This window comes from Ictalurus punctatus, chromosome 11 (assembly GCF_001660625.3).
Source record: "Ictalurus punctatus breed USDA103 chromosome 11, Coco_2.0, whole genome shotgun sequence".
NCBI lineage: Eukaryota > Metazoa > Chordata > Actinopteri > Siluriformes > Ictaluridae > Ictalurus > Ictalurus punctatus.
Genome location: NC_030426.2, coordinates 27,339,184 through 27,356,432, shown reverse-complemented (window position 1 = coordinate 27,356,432; position 17,249 = coordinate 27,339,184). Strand labels below are relative to the sequence as shown.

Below are 17,249 nucleotides of genomic sequence, written 5' to 3'. Positions count from 1 at the left end.
TGTTCGGATGTCCAGGGCACAAACCTGACCTGTTTCAAGAGCAGCTGGCGTACTCACAAACAGCTCCACAAGAGAGCACCTGTGGAGCTCCAGCTGGAGGTCAATGTGGCGACCTCATCTCCAGAGGTCCAACCTGAGACCCATAAGGTTGTCTCATCTCCAGAGCTCAAATCTTAACCCTCTTACTCCTTAGTTCCCACAGTATTATGTCCCACAACCCTATATTCCCCATAGAAACAGCATGCCAACCCTGAGTTCCCAAGCCAAAATTAGCCCCAAAATCAACATTTTAATTTGAACATTTTTAGGCTTTGAAACAACTTATAATAATGTATTTGTGTAACATTACTTTGAAAATAAAGCAGTTCAGTGTTTTTACTCCACTTAGAGCACAATTCTTAACTAGAGAAATTATGGAAAATGCTCGCTAAAATCCTTATACTCATTTAGAAGTACCATACGAGCATCAGCGTGGTCAATGCCTTTGAATAAATGCATTTTAGCGCCAAAAGTCAACTTTCTGGTGATAATCAGACCAGCGGGTACTGTTTTCACGAATGCAAAGAAATTTTCACGTTATGACTCCAAACCCCCGCAGTGTCAGTCGCATTGGTTGATGCTGAAGATGAAGATGGATCAGGGTCTGAATCATGAGAGTTTGCGTTGCTATCAGTTTCGGTTTCAACATCGCCTGAACTTTCACTGCTGTCACTACCTAGAATCCTTACTCTCGCCTGTGTAACTGTGTATGTCTTCTTTTTTTTTCACTGTTTTAGATGTACCTGTGTTCACTGTAGGTGTAACTTTAGCTGGAACTCGATTAGCTTTTTGCTTTGGCATTTTTAGTTAACTTCTACTATTACAGCAATATTCACACTTGGATCATCTTCATCGAAATGACGGCGTAATGTCATAATCACGTCGTGACATCATGACACCATCAACCTTCTGGGTGAAAAAATAATAATTAAATAAGTAAGGAATCATAGCAGAGTAATGCCGGTATACTGGCCTTACGGGGATAACGTTTACACTGTAAAGCCGTTATATCGGCCTTACGGAGATTTGGCATGGACAACCAAGCCGGTATATCATCCTTACGGGAATAGGTCAAAGACGGGCAAGCCGGTTTTTCGGCCTTACGGGGTTAGTGGGTTAAACCCATGAGGTGGTCTCACCTGCCAAGCTCCAGCCAGAGGTCAACGTGGCAACCTCCTTCCCAGAGCTTCAGTATGAGACCCATGAGATGCTCTCACCTGCCAAGCTCCAGCCGGAGGTCAATGTGGCAACCCTCCTCCCCAGAGCTCCAGTCTGAGACCCATGAGAAGGTCTCAGATACAGAGCTCCCGCCAGAGATCTACAGCCTGAGATCTACAGCCTGAGATCCACGAGGTGGTTTCCACTGCAGAGCCCCAGTCGGAAGTCGACATGGCGACCTACTCCCCAGAGCTCCAGCATGAGATCTATGAGGTGGTCTCATATATAGTGCTCCAGCCAGAGGTCAATGTGGCAACCTCTGCTCCCAAGCTACAGCTTGAGATCCACGAGGTGGTCTCATCCTCAGAGCTTCAGCATAAAGTCAAGTTCCTGTCCGAAGTCGAAGAAGCGGCCTCTCAAGCGAAGTTCCAGTCCGAGGTCGGAGAGGCAGCCTCTCAAGCGAAGTTGAATATAACAGTTACAGTATATTGTACATATTTGACCGCAATGAAAAACTGAGCACTAGATATTAATAATGAACTTTGCGTTTGTATTATTTTATCAAAAGTGCTTCTTCTAACCGTGTGGGGAAAAAATTGTCCAAGAGTCTAAAAGTTCCCTTGATATTATTATTATTTACAAACAATGTAATATTTAATATAAATTTTGGATATGGATCTAAGGATTATGCGGACTTGGGTGCAAAGCCAACTTTCCCGGACTCTTTATCCTCAGACTATTCCAAAGTCATGTCCGAGCACTCAGAGTGTTTCTGTAAACACTAATGTTCACTATGAAAGTAATCCTAATGCTGGTTCGGGTAACACCGATCAAGTTGTCTATATAATGGATATACAAAAAATATGTTCTCCCAGCTCAACCCCTTCCTCCTGACTGCACATACCCCAACAGGTGTTTTAAACCTGACTAATCAATGATACGCACATTGTTCCCAAAGAATTTAAACAGACATAACACATATTACATGGCTCCTACACAGTGCATCTTGGGTAAATGGGTGTGTAAGCAGATGGGGTTTGCATAGAAAAAATATTTGTGTTTATTGGACAGTACACTCCTTCCCACTCTGACACACAGCTTCTCCACATGAGGTTTGGGAGGTCTCTAAAAAAGGCTGAACCTCATAACCAAATGACAAAACTAAAACTGTAAAGATCATGACTAACATCTCAAACTTAAACATATTGGTGCCAGTCAGACTTGAAGAGGGCTCGGTGCTCCAGGTCAACAGCCTAGTGCACATAACTACTACAGCTTGTTATTTTATCCCTGTAAATAAATTGTAAGTATAAAGTTACACTATATGGCCAAAGGTTTGTGAACATCTGACCATAACCCTCAAATGTGATTTTTGTACATCCCTTTCCAGATTCAGTCTACCTTTTCTGTTAGAATAACCTCCTGCTTGGTTGAAATGAAAACCTGCACCCACACCGGACCTTTGTGGATAAGATTGGACACCCCTGATCTAGCCAATCTACTATAAAGGCCTGATTGATGGAGTATTTCTGAGATGGTTGTCCTTCAGAGGACTTCTGAAGCTCTTTTAGTGTGGCCATTGGGTTCGTTTAGGCTGGTTACAGAGTTTGGCCGGATGGATGGCTCTAGGAAAAGTCCCGGTGCTCTTCAGAACATTGAAAACTTTAGAAATGGTTTAAAACCCTTATCCAGAGCTATTGTCCAGATCTATCAATCTGATTATGGAGGTCTTGGAATTCATGTTTTTGGTTCAAAATTTTTGGTCTGATATGCACTGTGAATTGTGGGAGCGTACATCCAACATTATTATTTTGGATGTACATTATTATAACATTATTATTTTTAAATAGATTCCCATCTGGAACATTATCTGTATTTCCTTACATTCCGATTGTGAAAGTAATCTGATGAAAATCTGTTGCTTTTATTCTTCTATTCAATATATTATCAAAAGGATTACTCACCTCATTCAATGGGAATGAAATTTGATTTGGATTGGCCTCTTTCAGTTTACTCTATTCCAACTGAGGTGTTTCTTTTCTGATGGATCTATCAGTTGGGTTATCAATGGATTACTAGACTGCACGTAAACATAGACAAGATGACAAAAGAAATCTCAACGATACACAAAGTTTAATGACAAATGTACAGAGAAGTATGTGTTTATCCACCCTTCTTCAGGTTCAGGTCCATGCATTGGTCAAAAGTGCTAATGTGACGTGCAAAACAAAACATAACTACTTCCCATCAAATGAAATTTAGCCATTCACTGCTGCAGAGATAGCAAAGTAATGTATGGAAGAAGGGGCCAATACATTGCTGGATGAGAGTGCTGGACAGTCAGAGCTGGGGAAATAGGTGAGAAAGTAGAGTGTTATTACCTAATCAATCTCAAACTGAGAGGACTGAAATATCCAGCATTGGTGAAAGACCATGAAGTGAAGGCATGTGCTCCCCACGGTATGGAAATGTAAGCACAGTATTTTAACTTGTCTCTTAGGTTTTAAAAAAAAGTGTTTTTATGTCCTTTACTAATGGGGAAATGATCCACCAATACAATTATTTAGTTTTATCATACATTTGGGTAAAACCCCAGACATCCTATTATTTTTCCTATTTAAAAAAATATTACAATTGATTAATTTCATCAACCTTATTGGCATAATACAATTATTATTGTATTTGACTGTTCAGTCAATTAAAATGGCAAAAAGTCTATTTATTTATCTATATACATACACAATGTATTGTATTATATTATATTATATTATATTATATTGATATAAGGATGATATTGGGCACACAATAATAAAATACTAAAACATGGAATGCTCCTGGCTGATGAAATTCCCACCAACTCCTCTAGCAAACAGAAAGGAATATACAGAAGTAGAATCTCCAATGGAGTTTATAAAGTGGTTCTAGAACATATTTGTCCCAATATTAATTTAGATATATAATTCCTACCCATGGTGGGGCAAGGTGGCTTAGTGGGTTAGCATGTTTGCCTCACACCTCCGGGGTTGGGGTCTCGAATCCCACCTTCACCCTGTGTACGTAGGGAGTTCATGTTCTCCCTGTGCTTCAGGGGTTTCCTCTGTGTACTCTGGTTTCCTCCCCAGTCCAAAGACATGCACTTCAGGCTGATTTGGCATTTCCAGATTCCCAGGATAGGCTTCAGCCTCCCCGTGACCCTGTGCAGGTTAGATTAGGTTCAACTTTATCGTCATGGTCAGAGTAGAAGCACAGAGGCAATGAAATGCAGTAGGACAGTGTAGGATAAGCGGTATGGAAAATGGATGGAATTCCCACACATTCTCATGATTACTGCAGCATGTCCTCATTCACAGTTGTGCACATGTGCTGGTGTTGATGGAGACTACTATAAGTAGTACACTGTGTGCAGTAATACGGATTCTCTCCCGTGTGAATGTGTTGGCGTATGTAGAGATCAGTTCCTTGTGTAAAACTCTTCCCACACTCTAAGCAGTGGAACAGTTCATCTCCTGTGTGAACGCGCTGGTGTTGTTGAAGATGACTTCTTTGTGTAAAACTCTTCCCACAGCGTGAGCACTGATAAGGTTTATCTCCTGTGTGAATGCGCAGGTGTTGCTGAAGATTACACTTTTGTGTAAAGCACTTCCCACACTGTGAGCACTGATACGGCTTCTCTCCTGTGTGAAGCTGAAGGTGTTGTATGAGATTACGTCTCTCACTGAACCTCTTCCCACACTGTGAGCAGTGATACGGCTTCTCTCCTGTGTGAATGCGCTGGTGTCGCTGGACACTGGTATACCTGGTAAAACTCTTTCCACATGCTGAACAGTAAAAGGGTTTCTCCCCGGTGTGAACGTGTTTGTGTTCTTGGAGAGCGTCCTCTCGATTAAAACTCTTCTCGCACTCCGAGCAGTGAAACGGTTTATCTCCTGTGTGAATGCGCTGGTGTTTTATGAGATTACCTCTCTCTGCAAAACTCTTCCCACACTGAGGGCAGCGATACGGCTTCTCTCCTGTGTGAATGCGCTGGTGTTTTATGAGATTACCTCTCTCTGCAAAACTCTTCCCACACTGTGAACATTGATACGGCTTCTCTCCAGTGTGAATGCGCTGGTGTTGGTTAAGATGGCACTTTTGACCGAAATACTTTCCACACTGTGAGCACTGGTGAAATTCTTTTTGCACTTGTCTGGGAGAGGTGTTCATGTGAAAAGAACCGGATGAGCTTTGGCTAATACTGGGGATCTCTGTGGGGTCCAGATTCTCACATTTAATCTCTTCTGACTTCATCCTGGTTGGATCGCTTGACGTTCTTGGTGGTAAATTTAAAGATGTGTAGGAAAGAGGACAACAAGAGAAGACAGGACACCACTCATATCTGCATTCAAAAAAAGGCAGAAATGGTCAGTGGTTCATAATTGAACACATAACCCACATTGTATCATTTTATAAACTGAAATTAAGAGCTACACAACAGCTTTCCTGTTTGTTCAAACTGTCTGTGAAGTACTGGAAAGTGATGCTCTTGGCATTAGCACAAAACATAGAAAATATCAATATGACAATCAAGAAATAACCATAAAAGCTCCTAACCAAGCCACTGTGATGTTGAGAATTTCCCTGGTTTTGGACAGATCACGTTAAACAGGCCAACATAAACTACTTTAGTATTTTTCTAAGGCTTTAATGATGGGTTAGTAAGGTACACTTACTACCTACTTAACCATTATCAATGCAAATAAAACGAAAAAAACATTACAGTGTGCATCCAATTAAAAATTATCTGCACACACTGTAAGGTTTCACTACGGCTGCGTTCCAAATGAGTCCTGATAGGATATATAGTGCATTACAGAGTGTGTAAACACTACTATTTTATAGGCTGTGTAGTGCACTAGCACAGTAAGTAGAAATCCATTTAGGATTCAGCCACTGTTAGCCGAGTTGATCTTACCTTGATCTTTACAGCAGAACGCAGTTAACCTCCTCAAATACACCCACAACGGATCAGATGGAACTGTGGAGGTAAAACCCTGTCAGAAATATTTGAATGTAAAGATGATTAGTAGAGTCGGAGAGCTCAGCTCATCAATCAGAAAAACTGCCGCACGTCTTCTTCTATTTCTGTGAATGTGTGGCGGAACGTTAACTAAACTCTCATAGCGACACCTACTGGAGCATTGTATTAGCGCTCATGAACCGGTTAGCAAAGGGAAAATAAAACTAAATTAAACAATATAACACACATTAAAAGTGAAGATTTGAGCAGCAAAACAGACTGTTTCTTCCCCAGGCAATATGCTACTTAAACTAAGGGCTATTGACATATTTCTGTTTCGAAATTGTGCAGTTCTCACATCTCCGGTAGAAATGTTGATATGAGTCACTGTATCTTCCAAATTAAACAGAATTTACAAACAGTTTCCCAGCTCAAAGTGACCCCAAGAGACAGCAAATCTTATGTCATGACCATTTCACTATTTCTACCCACCCTGCTAATAATTTAGCTGATTAATGCTGTGGTAAAAAGTAGATTTTTTTGTTGAAATATTTAAATATTTCCTGTCTTTTAAGGTCATGGAAACTGTTATTCATGCTTTTATTTAATTTAGACTGGATTACTGTAATTCTTTATATTTGGGTCTGTTAAACAATTTATTATCACATTTACAGTTAGTGCAAAATGCAGCAGCTAGACTCCTACGCTAGGAAGTACACTAGCATCTCTCCTGTGATGGCTTCCCTGCACTGGCTCCCAGTTAAATGCAGGGTTCAAGATAAAGTACTTTTACTGGTTTTTAAGGGTTTACATGGATTTGGAACAGAGTATATAACTGATCTTCTACAGCTATATCAAATGTCTAGACTTTTAAGATCCACAGAGATTCATTGTAAGTGTCCCAAAGTCACGATTGAAATCTAAAGGAGATCGTGTCTTCTCTGTTGCAGCTCCTTGTCTCTGGAACATTCTCCCTGTCCACATTAGATCTTGTGATGAAACTGAATCTTTTAAACTGCTGTTGAGGACTCATCTTTACTCTGCTGCGTATAACTGTCCTTAAATTTATTATAACTGTTATGTTCATGTGTTATACTGTATATGTTTTAAATGTGCTTGGATTGTAATTTTGGGGGAGTAACGCACTTTGGTCAACTCGTGTTGTTTTTAAATGTGATATATAAATAAACTGTGATTGATTTGACAATGTCCACTGTTATATACATTGAGGGAAATAAGTATTTGACCCCTCTGCAAAACATGACTTAGTACTTGGTGGCAAAACCCTTGTTGGCAATCATAGAGGTCAGACGTTTCTTATAGTTGGCCACCAGGTTTGCACACATCTCAGGAGGGATTTTGTCCCTCTCCTCTTTGCAGATCTTCTCCAAGTCATTAAGGTTTCGAGGTTGACGTTTGGCAACTCGAACCTTCAGCTCCCTCCACAGATTTTCTATGGGATTAAGGTCTGGAGACTGGCTAGGCCACTACAGGACCTTAATGTGCTTCTTCTTGAGCCACTCCTTTGTTGCCTTGGCCGTGTGTTTTGGGTCATTGTCATGCTGGAATACCCATCCACGACCCATTTTCAATGCCCTGGCTGAGGGAAGGAGGTTCTCACCCAAGATTTGACAGTACATGGCCCCGTCCATCGTCCCTTTGATGCGGTGAAGTTGTCCTGTCCCCTTAGCAGAAAAACACCCCTAAAGCATAATGTTTCCACCTCCATGTTTGACGGTGGGGATGGTGTTCTTGGGGTCATAGGCAGCATTCCTCCTCCTCCAAACACGGCGAGTTGAGTTGATGCCAAAGAACTCCATTTTAGTCTCATCTGACCACAACACTTTCACCCAGTTGTCCTCTGACTCATTCAGATGTTCACTGGCAAACTTCAGACGGGCATGTATATGTGCTTTCTTGAGCAGCGGACCTTGCGGGCGCTGCAGGATTTCAGTCCTTCACGGTGTGTTACCAATTGTTTTCTTGGTGACTATGGTCCCAGCTGTCTTGAGATCATTGACAAGATCCTCTCGTGTAGTTCTGGGCTGATTCCTCACTGTTCTCATGATCGTTGCAACTCCACGAGGTGAGATCTTGCATGGAGCCCCAGGCCGAGGGAGATTGACAGTTCTTTTGTGTTTCTTCCATTTGCGAATAATCGCACTAACTGTTGTCACCTTCTCACCAAACTGCTTGGCAATGTTCTTGTAGCCCATTCCAGACTTGTGTAGGTCTACAATCTTGTCCCTGACATCTTTGGAGAGCTCTTTGGTCTTGGCCATGGTGGGGAGTTTGGAATCTGATTGATTGATTGCTTCTGTGGACAGGTGTCTTTTATACAGGTAACAAGTTGAGATTAGGAGCACTCCCTTTAAGAGTGTGCTCCTAATCTCAGCTCGTTACCTGTATAAAAGACACCTGGGAGCCAGAAATCTTTCTGATTGAGAAGGGGTCAAATGCTTATTTCCCTCATTAAAATGCAAATCAGTTTATAACATTTTTGACATGTGTTTTTCTGGATTTTCTTGTTGTTATTCTGTCTCTCACTGTTCAAATAAATCTACCATTAAAATTATAGACTGATGATTTCTTTGTCAGTGGGCAAACGTACAAAATCAACAGGGGATCAAATACTTTTTTCCCTCACAGTAGACTATAAAAAAAATATTATTGAATAGTTATTATAAAGAGGGTATTATTTTATAGAGTCAAGAAGAGAAGCTTTAAGAAGTATTAAACATTTAATTCAGAACTTTTTCTTTGATGTATTTTGTGTTTTATATCTATGCATCACACACACTACTCCTGCTGGATCTGATTTGTTGAATAATTTCTAACATGGACATCTTGATCCTGTTTAGATTGTGGATTTATGGAATTTCTTCTAAATTTCTACATTATTTTGTTCAGTGAACAGGACAGAAGTACCTATTTTTTGGGGCTCGTGGTTCAGGTGGTAGAGCGGATTGTCCACTAATCACAGGATTGACGGTTCGATCCCCGGCCGCTCCACATGCCAAAACATCATTGGGCAAGACACAGAACCCAAAGTTGCTTCTGATGGCAGGCTAACATCTGCATTACAGCTCTGTGTGTTTGTGTGTGTGTGTGAATGAGTAACAGTGTAAAGTGCTTTGGAGAAGCGATAAGGTTAAAAGTTATGATACAAGTGCAGACCATTTCCATATTACTGAATCAAACCTCTCAAACCAAGAGGACCGAAATATCCAGTAGTGGCGAAAAAGACCATCAAGAATCCTAATTCATTACAGAATTACCTAATTCATTACAGGTAATTGATCCACAATAAGATTATTTAAGTCTGTCAGATATTCTAGCAAAATATCAGAAATCCCTTTTATTATTTCATTTATAAAAACCATTACAGAATTACAACAATTGTTTAATTTCATTGATTATGCCGATGGAGGAACTTTTTCATTATTGTTGTTCAAACAAATATTCTCATATCTGGTCAAATCCTTACTTTTTAAATCAAGGAAATTCACAATTTCTATTATTTCATGGCTATTCAAGAATATAACATCTATTCACCAACTATTTGACCACGCTGTCATGGAATTACAGGATTCAAAGAATATATTTGATCTTGTTAATGTCTTACAATCTCAATATATCCAACTGGGAATGCAATTATTACATTACATTTTTACGGCATTTGACCCTTATCCAGAGCAATTTACATTTATGCAGCTGATAAATTAAGGGTTAAAGGCCATGCTCAAGGCCCCAGCAGATCCTTCAAACACACTGCTGGACTCTCTTCTTCAGTTCACCCCACAGGTGTTCTATGGGGTTCAGGTCAGGGGACTGGGATGGTCATGGCAGGACCTTGATTTTGTGGTTAGTAAACCATTTTTGTGTTGATTTTGATGTATGTTTTGGATCATTGTCCTGCTGGAAGATCCAACCACGGCCCATTTGAAGCTTTCTGGCAGAGGCAGTCAGGTTTTCATTTAATATCTGTTGATATTTGTTGATGTACATGATGTCATGTATCCTAACAAAATATCCAGGTCCTCTGGCAGAAAAACAGCCCCAAAACATTAAAGATCCACCACCATATTTAACCGTGGGCATGAGGTACTTTTCCATATGGCTACCTCTCTGTGTGCTCCAAAACCACCTCTGGTGTTTACTACCAAAAAGCTCCATTTTGGTTTCATCTGACCATAGAACCTAATCCCATTTTAAGTTCCAGTAGTGTCTGCAAACTGAAGATCCTTGAGTTTGGTTTTTGGATGAGAGTAGAGGCATTTTTCTTGAAACCCTTCCAAACAACTTGTGGTGATGTAGGTGACTTCGGATTGTAGTTTTGGAGTCTGACCCCAAGACACAACTAACTTCTGCAATTCTCCAGCTGTGACCCTTGAAGATTTTTTTGGCCACTCAAACTGTCCTCTTCACAGTGCATTGAGACGATTTAGACACACGTCCAATTCCAGGTTGATTCATAACATTTCCAGTTGACTAGAACTTCTTAATCCTGGTGACCCTGAAAAGGATAAAGTGGTATAGAGGATGGATGGATGGATGGATAGAACTTCTTAATTATTGCCCTGATGGTGGAAATGGGCATTTTCAATGTTTGTGCTATTTTCTTATAGACACTTCCCTTTGCGTGAAGCTCAACAACCTTTTGCCGCAAATCACAGCTATATTCCTTGGTCTTACCCATTGTTATGAATGACTAAGGGAATTTGGCCTATGTGTTACCTCATATTTATACCCCTGTGAAACAGGATGTCATGAAACAATTTCCTCTTCCTAGTCACCCAGGTGTACTAAAAAAAAAAAAAAAAATATTGATGGGAATATACTTCATATACATTTTTCCCATATGAATTCATAGGTGTGTCAATAATTGTTGCACACCTATATTTAACAAAGATATTCTTTTTACAAACCTGTGTTGTGTTTGCAATTGTTTGATATCCATGAGAGCAGAGTATTTTTTGTGATTTTTTTTAACAAAAGATCGAAAGGTTAAACAGTAAATAATTTTTTACAGCCTTCTTTGCTCATATTTACCAAGGGTGCCAATATTAGTGAAGGGTACTGTATATGCTCCTTGGTTTGCAATACTGTTTTCTGCTGCAGTGAAATCCATACATTGTTGCTTAATGTTAAAATACTTTTAATTGAAACTTCATCAAGAATCTGCAAAACATTCCAAAATAGATAAAGTGGTTAATTTTACATAAAATAAACATTTAGAATAAAACTAGTTAATTCCCACACTTTGCTGAAAATTATATCATATCCTTATTTTCAGCTTTGTTAATGTGCTTGTGTTGCTGAAAATTACTGTGTGTCCTAAAACTCTTCCCACTCTCTGAGCAGTGAAATGATTTCTCTCCAGTGTGAATGCGTTGGTGTTTTCGGAGATGACTCACGCTAGTAAAATTCTTTCCACACAGTGAGCAGTAATACGGTTTCTCTCCAGTGTGAATGCGTTGGTGTATTTGGAGAGTGTCCTCTCGACTAAAAGTCTTCCCACACACTAGGCAGTAATACGGTTTCTCTCCAGTGTGAATGCGTTGATGTTGTCGGAGGTGACTCAGGGTAGTAAAATTTTTTTCACACTGTGAGCAGTAATACGGTTTCTCTCCAGTGTGAACACGTTGGTGTACGTGGAGAGTGTCCTCTCGACTAAAACTCTTCCCACACTCTAGACAGTAATACGGTTTCTCTCCAGTGTGAATGCGTTGGTGTATTTGGAAACTAGACTTTTGTGTAAAACTCTTCCCACACTCTAGGCAGTGATACGGTTTCTCTCCAGTGTGAATGCGTTGGTGTTTTTGGAGATTGCTCTTTTGTGTAAAACTCATACCACACTCTGAGCACTGATACGGTTTATCTCCTGTATGAACTCGGAGGTGATTTATGAGAAGACGTGTCTCACTAAATCTCTTCTCACAATGTGAACATTGATACGGTTTCTCTCCTGCGTGAATGTGCTGGTGTCGTTGGAGGGCTATCTGCCAGGTAAACGTCTTCCCACACTCTAAGCACTGATATGGCTTCTCTCCTGTGTGAATGCGCTCGTGAGGTTTGACATGACTCTTTTGCCTGAAACTCTTCCCACATTGTGAGCACTGATACGGCTTCTCTCCTGTGTGAGTCCTCTGATGCTGTCTGAGATAAGTTTTCCGATCGAAACTCTTTCCACACACTGAGCAGTGGTGATTTTTTTCCCGCACTCGTCTGTGAGAGATCTTGGAGTGGAAAGTATCAGAGATTTGATCACTACTGCAGCTCTCCATGGGTTCCAGATCCTCACATTTAATCTCTTCTGACTTCATCATAGTTGAAATGCTTGATATTCTTGTGGAGGTTAAGTTATGATGTGTAGGAAAGAGGACAACAGGAGGAGACAGTACACCCCTCAAATCTGCAACAGAGAAAGACAAAAATGATTGATTTAATTTTTTAACCAAATAAAGCATTTTGATATATTCTATAAATCTGCAAATCAGATCTTGGGTTGGTGATCTTGCTTTGGTCATGAACCACTTCTCAGCCAGGTACTTGACTTGATACCATACTGACAACCATCACTTTATTACCCTTTATTAACCTTTATAACTCCTGATATTTTATATATATTCTGGGAACATTGGGCATTGAGACAAAACACACCCTGGCTGGGACACCATTCCATGGCAGCCATTCAGAAGTGCATCTACTATAATTCAAACATTACTTTTTTTTAAAATTGGGTTTCCCCAATATTGTCTTGACAACTTGCACACACTACCAAACTCTGCTCTATCACATGACAACTACCAACCAGGGAGGGTGGGCAAAGGGCAAGCCTTGTGTGGGGGCAGTGGTGGCTTGGTGGTTAAGGCTCTGGATGACTAATCAGAAGGTTGGGGGTTCAAGCCCCAGCACTGCCAAGCTGCCACTGTTGGGCCCTTGAGCAAGGCCCTTTACCTGCTCTGCTCCAGGGGGCACTGTATCGTGGCTGACGGACAAACTAAGAGCAGCTGAAAAGAAATGGCGTAAATCTAATGATACGACTGACCTAACCAATTACCAAACACTTCTCTACTCTTTTTCCCATAGCTTCTCCACTGCTAAAGCCCTGTACTACCAAGAGAAGATTGGAAGCTCTCCCAACACCCGTACTCTCTTCAAATCCTTTTCTTCTCTTCTCAGTCCCCCTACTCCCCTTTCCCCTACCTCTCTCACTGCAGATGACTTTGCCACTTTCTTTTCCAACAAGGTTACATCAATCAGGAACCAGTTCTCAACCCCAGACACGCATAGACTGGCTCCTCCTCCATGTAACTCTCAATTGGCCTCCTTCTCTCCTCTCTCAGAGACTGATGTCTCATAACTCTTCTTTTCTAGCCGTACCACAACCTGTCCTCTTGACGCTATCCCTTCTCACCTTCTTCAGTCCATCTCTCCCACACTATTACCTGCACTCACACACATATTTAACACATCCCTCTCTACTGGCACATACTCTACTTCATTCAAGCAGGCCCGGGTTACCCCACTGCTTAAAAAACCATCAGTTAATCTGCTGCAAGTTGACAACTACAGACCTGTTTCCCCTCCTCCTTTTTCTTTCCAAAATCCTTGATAGAGCTGTTTTTAATCAACTCTCCATTTTTCCTCACACAGAACAACCTCCTGGACACCAAGCAGTCTGGCTTCTCAAGCAGTCACTCCACGGAGACTGCTCTGCTTTCCGTCACTGAAGCCTTATGACTAGCAAGAGCAACCTCAAGATCATCTGTCCTCATCCTACTCGACCTCTCTGCTGCTTTTGACACTGTGAATCATCAGATCCTCCTGTCAACTGTCTCCAGCCTGGGTATCACCGGAATGGCTCTGCGCTGGGTGGAATCCTATCTGTCAGAAAGATCCTTCAAGATATTGTGGAGGGGAGGTATTTCTGAAACTCAACAACTCACAACTGGGTTTCCTCAGGGGTCAATTCTGGGTCCACTGCTCTTTTCTATTTATACTACCTCTCTAGGGCAGGTGATTGAGTCTCATGGCTTCTCATATCATTGCTATGCTGATGACACCCAGCTCTATTTGTCCTTCCAGCCTGATGATCCATCGCTCTCTGCATGAATCTCTGCTTGCCTGTCTGACATCTCAGACTGAATGAGGGAACACCACCTTAAGCTCAACTAGGCAAAAGCTGAGCTTCTCGTCATCCCAGCCTGCCCCTCAATCAACCACAACCTCACTGTACAGCTCGGCTCAATCACACTCAAGCCAACCAGGATGGCCAGGAACCTTGGGGTGACTTTTGATTACAGCTTGACCTTTACAGACCAAATTTCAACAACTGCATGGTCCTGTAGGTTCATCCTGTACAACATCAATAAAAATAAGAGCCCATCTCACCGAACAAGCCACACGGCTACTAGTCCAGGCTCTTGTCATATCAAAACTGGACTTCTGCAATGCACTACTCTCGGGCCTCCCAGCCAGCTCCATCAAACCTCTTCAGATGATTCAGAATGCAGCAACATGTCTCATCTTCAACCAGACCAAAAGGACCCATGTCACACCCCTCTTCATCTCCCTCCACTGGCTTCCTGTAGCCGCCCGTATCAAATTCAAAGCCTTGATGCTCAGATACGAGACCTTGTCTGGAACAGCACCCTCCTACCTCAACTCTCTCCTAAAGGCTTACATTCTGCAATCAGTTGGTGACCGACGCTCAGTAAATGGTAAATAGTGCACTTATATAGTGCTTTTATCCAAAGCAATTTACACTGTGTCTCATTCACCCATTCACGCACACACCAATGGTAGCAGAGCTGCCATGCAAGATGCTAACTTGCCATAGGGAGCAACTTGGGGTTCAGTGTATTGCCCAAGGACACTTCGGCATGTGGAGTCATGTGGGCCGGGAATCAAACTGCCAACCCTACGATTAGTGGACAACCCGCTCTACCACCTAAGCCACAGCCTGCCACCCAGTAGTGCCTACTCAGCGTGGCTCAAAGTCCCTTTCCAGAACCTTCACACTAACTGTCCCTCAGTGGTGGAATGAACTTCCAACCTCAATCCGGACAGCAGAATCTGTCACTATCTTCAAAAAACACCTAAAGACCCACCTCTTCCACTGGCTTTGGACCTCAATTCATATGAACAGTTATGCTATGATAGCTTTAGCACTACAATTACCACAAACAGTTTTACACTCAAGTCTCCATCAGTGAATAGTGGAGAAGTTCAACAAAACAGACTTCATGTAAAAACTGTACTGAATTTCCTGCTTATACAACTGCACTATTTGAGCACGTAGTCTTAGAACATTTATAGAAGGGGTGTATTTATTTATAATCGCACTATCCGGTGTCGCCCAGATGAGGACGGGTTCCCTTTTGAGTCTGGTTCCTCTCAAGGTTTCTTCCTCATATCGTCTCAGGGAGTTTTTCCTCATCACTGTCGCTTCTGGCTGCTCATTAGAGATAAATTCATACATTTAACATCTATATCCTGAGTGTATATATTTCTGTAGAGCTGCTCTGGGACAATGTCCACTGTTAAAAGCTCTATACAAATAAAACTGAAAAAAAAAAAAGCTAAAATTAATTAATTAATTAATTAAATGAAATAAAATAAATAAAAAATTAATCAACTTTCTCCTACCATTAACAGATGCTAAGATTGTCTTTTATAATATGCGATACGAACATCACTGTTAAAATCTCAGAAAATGAAGTTTATCGTTTCGTGACGCTTTAAATACTGTACATATAAACAAACACGCATTTTAAACTTGATCCGTATATAAAACTAAACTAATACCAAATTATATTATTTTAAGCCGCTCAATCAACGTTTATAATAATAAAATAAAACCCGATTATGATTAGCGTCAATGTAGTAATTAATGAATAATTACCTGCACACACAGTAAGGTTTCACTACGGCTGCGTTCCAAATGAGTCCTGATAGGATATATAGTGCACTACAGAGTGTGTAAACACCACTATTTTATAGGCTGTGTAGTGCACTAGCACAGGAAGTAGAAATCCATTTAGGATTCAGCCACTGTTAGCCGAGTTGAACTTACCTTGATCTTTACAGCAGAACGCAGTTAACCTCCTCAAATACACCCACAACGGATCAGATGGAACTGTGGAGGTAAAACCCTGTCAGAAATATTTGAATGTAAAGATGATTAGTAGAGTCGGAGAGCTCAGATCATCAATCAGCAAAACTGCCGCCCGTCTTCTTCTATTTCTGTGAATGTGTGGCGGAACACTACATCTAGACGCTCACAGCGACACCTACTGGAGCATTGTATTAGCGCTCATGAACCGGTTAGCAAAGGGAAAATAAAACTAAATTAAACAATATAACACACATTAAAAGTGAGGATTTGAGCAGCAAAACAGACTGTTTCTTCCCCAGGCAATATGCTACATAAACTCAGGGCTATTGATATTTCCGTTTTGAAATTGTGCAGTTCTCACGTCTCCGGTAGAAATGTTGATATGTGTCACTGTATCTTCCAAATTAAACAGATTTTACAAACAGTTTCCCAGCTCAAAGTGACCCCAAGAGACATCAAATCATATGTCATTACCATTTCAATATTTCCACCCACCCTGCTAATAATTTTTGGTTCCCAGAACAGACATTTTAAGGTTAGTTTTTTGTTAGCCAGGAAAAGTTTCTTTACAGAAATAGAACATTGTTTTTAAGTTTGTAGAATGTTCCCCTAAAGTTCCTATAATGTTCCCCTGACCCTCTCTTAACCTCAATTTTCATGATTTATTTTTAATCTTCACACATTGATGCATCGTTAATTATAAATAAAAACAAATCAGTCTATATAAATAAATAATCAGCACACAATCCAGGTTTTTGTTGATCCATTGTTTACATAAACATTTAGAAAAACAAACACTATCAGTAAAAAATAAATTGTAAATTTTAAATATAAAAACTGATAAAATTGTCAACTTCTGATCAACTTCTCCATTTGAAAAAACAGGTTCACTTCTTCCACCACCGTCATCTGCAGATTTAACAAAGAAATAAA

General features: G+C 40.8%; 1 protein-coding gene across 2 annotated transcripts; it reads right to left on the bottom strand.

Annotated features, from left to right (window-relative positions):
* Positions 1-3,311: 3,311 nt before the first annotated feature.
* Positions 3,312-16,972, bottom strand: LOC108272223 (zinc finger protein 260). Of its 2 annotated transcripts, none has more exons than XR_001814015.3 (3): positions 6,149-6,334; positions 4,165-5,572; positions 3,312-3,543 (listed from the first exon to the last, which is right to left on the bottom strand). XR_001814015.3 is itself a non-coding variant. In XM_053683619.1 (3 exons), the coding sequence occupies exons 2-3, from the start codon at positions 12,520-12,522 to the stop codon at positions 4,522-4,524; spliced, it is 1,803 nt and encodes a 600-aa protein (XP_053539594.1). In that variant the 5' UTR covers positions 12,523-12,608; positions 16,275-16,972; the 3' UTR covers positions 3,312-4,521. The 2 variants fall into 2 exon arrangements, 1 of the variants encoding a protein (XP_053539594.1); XM_053683619.1 differs by lacking the exon at positions 6,149-6,334 and adding exons at positions 11,562-12,608; positions 16,275-16,972 and having other exon boundaries at positions 3,312-5,363.
* Between the last annotated feature and the right edge of the window lie 277 nt (positions 16,973-17,249).

Excerpts from the sequence above, each read along its gene's own strand:
- LOC108272223 (XM_053683619.1), bottom strand. The coding sequence starts at position 12,522 with ATGATGAAGTCAGAAGAGATTAAATGTGAGGATCTGGAACCCATGGAG. Across the intron at positions 5,364-11,561 it reads TCACACTGGAGAGAAATCAT|ACCAGTGCTCACAGTGTGGA; the intron begins TTCACTGCTCAG and ends AAAAAGAATTTC.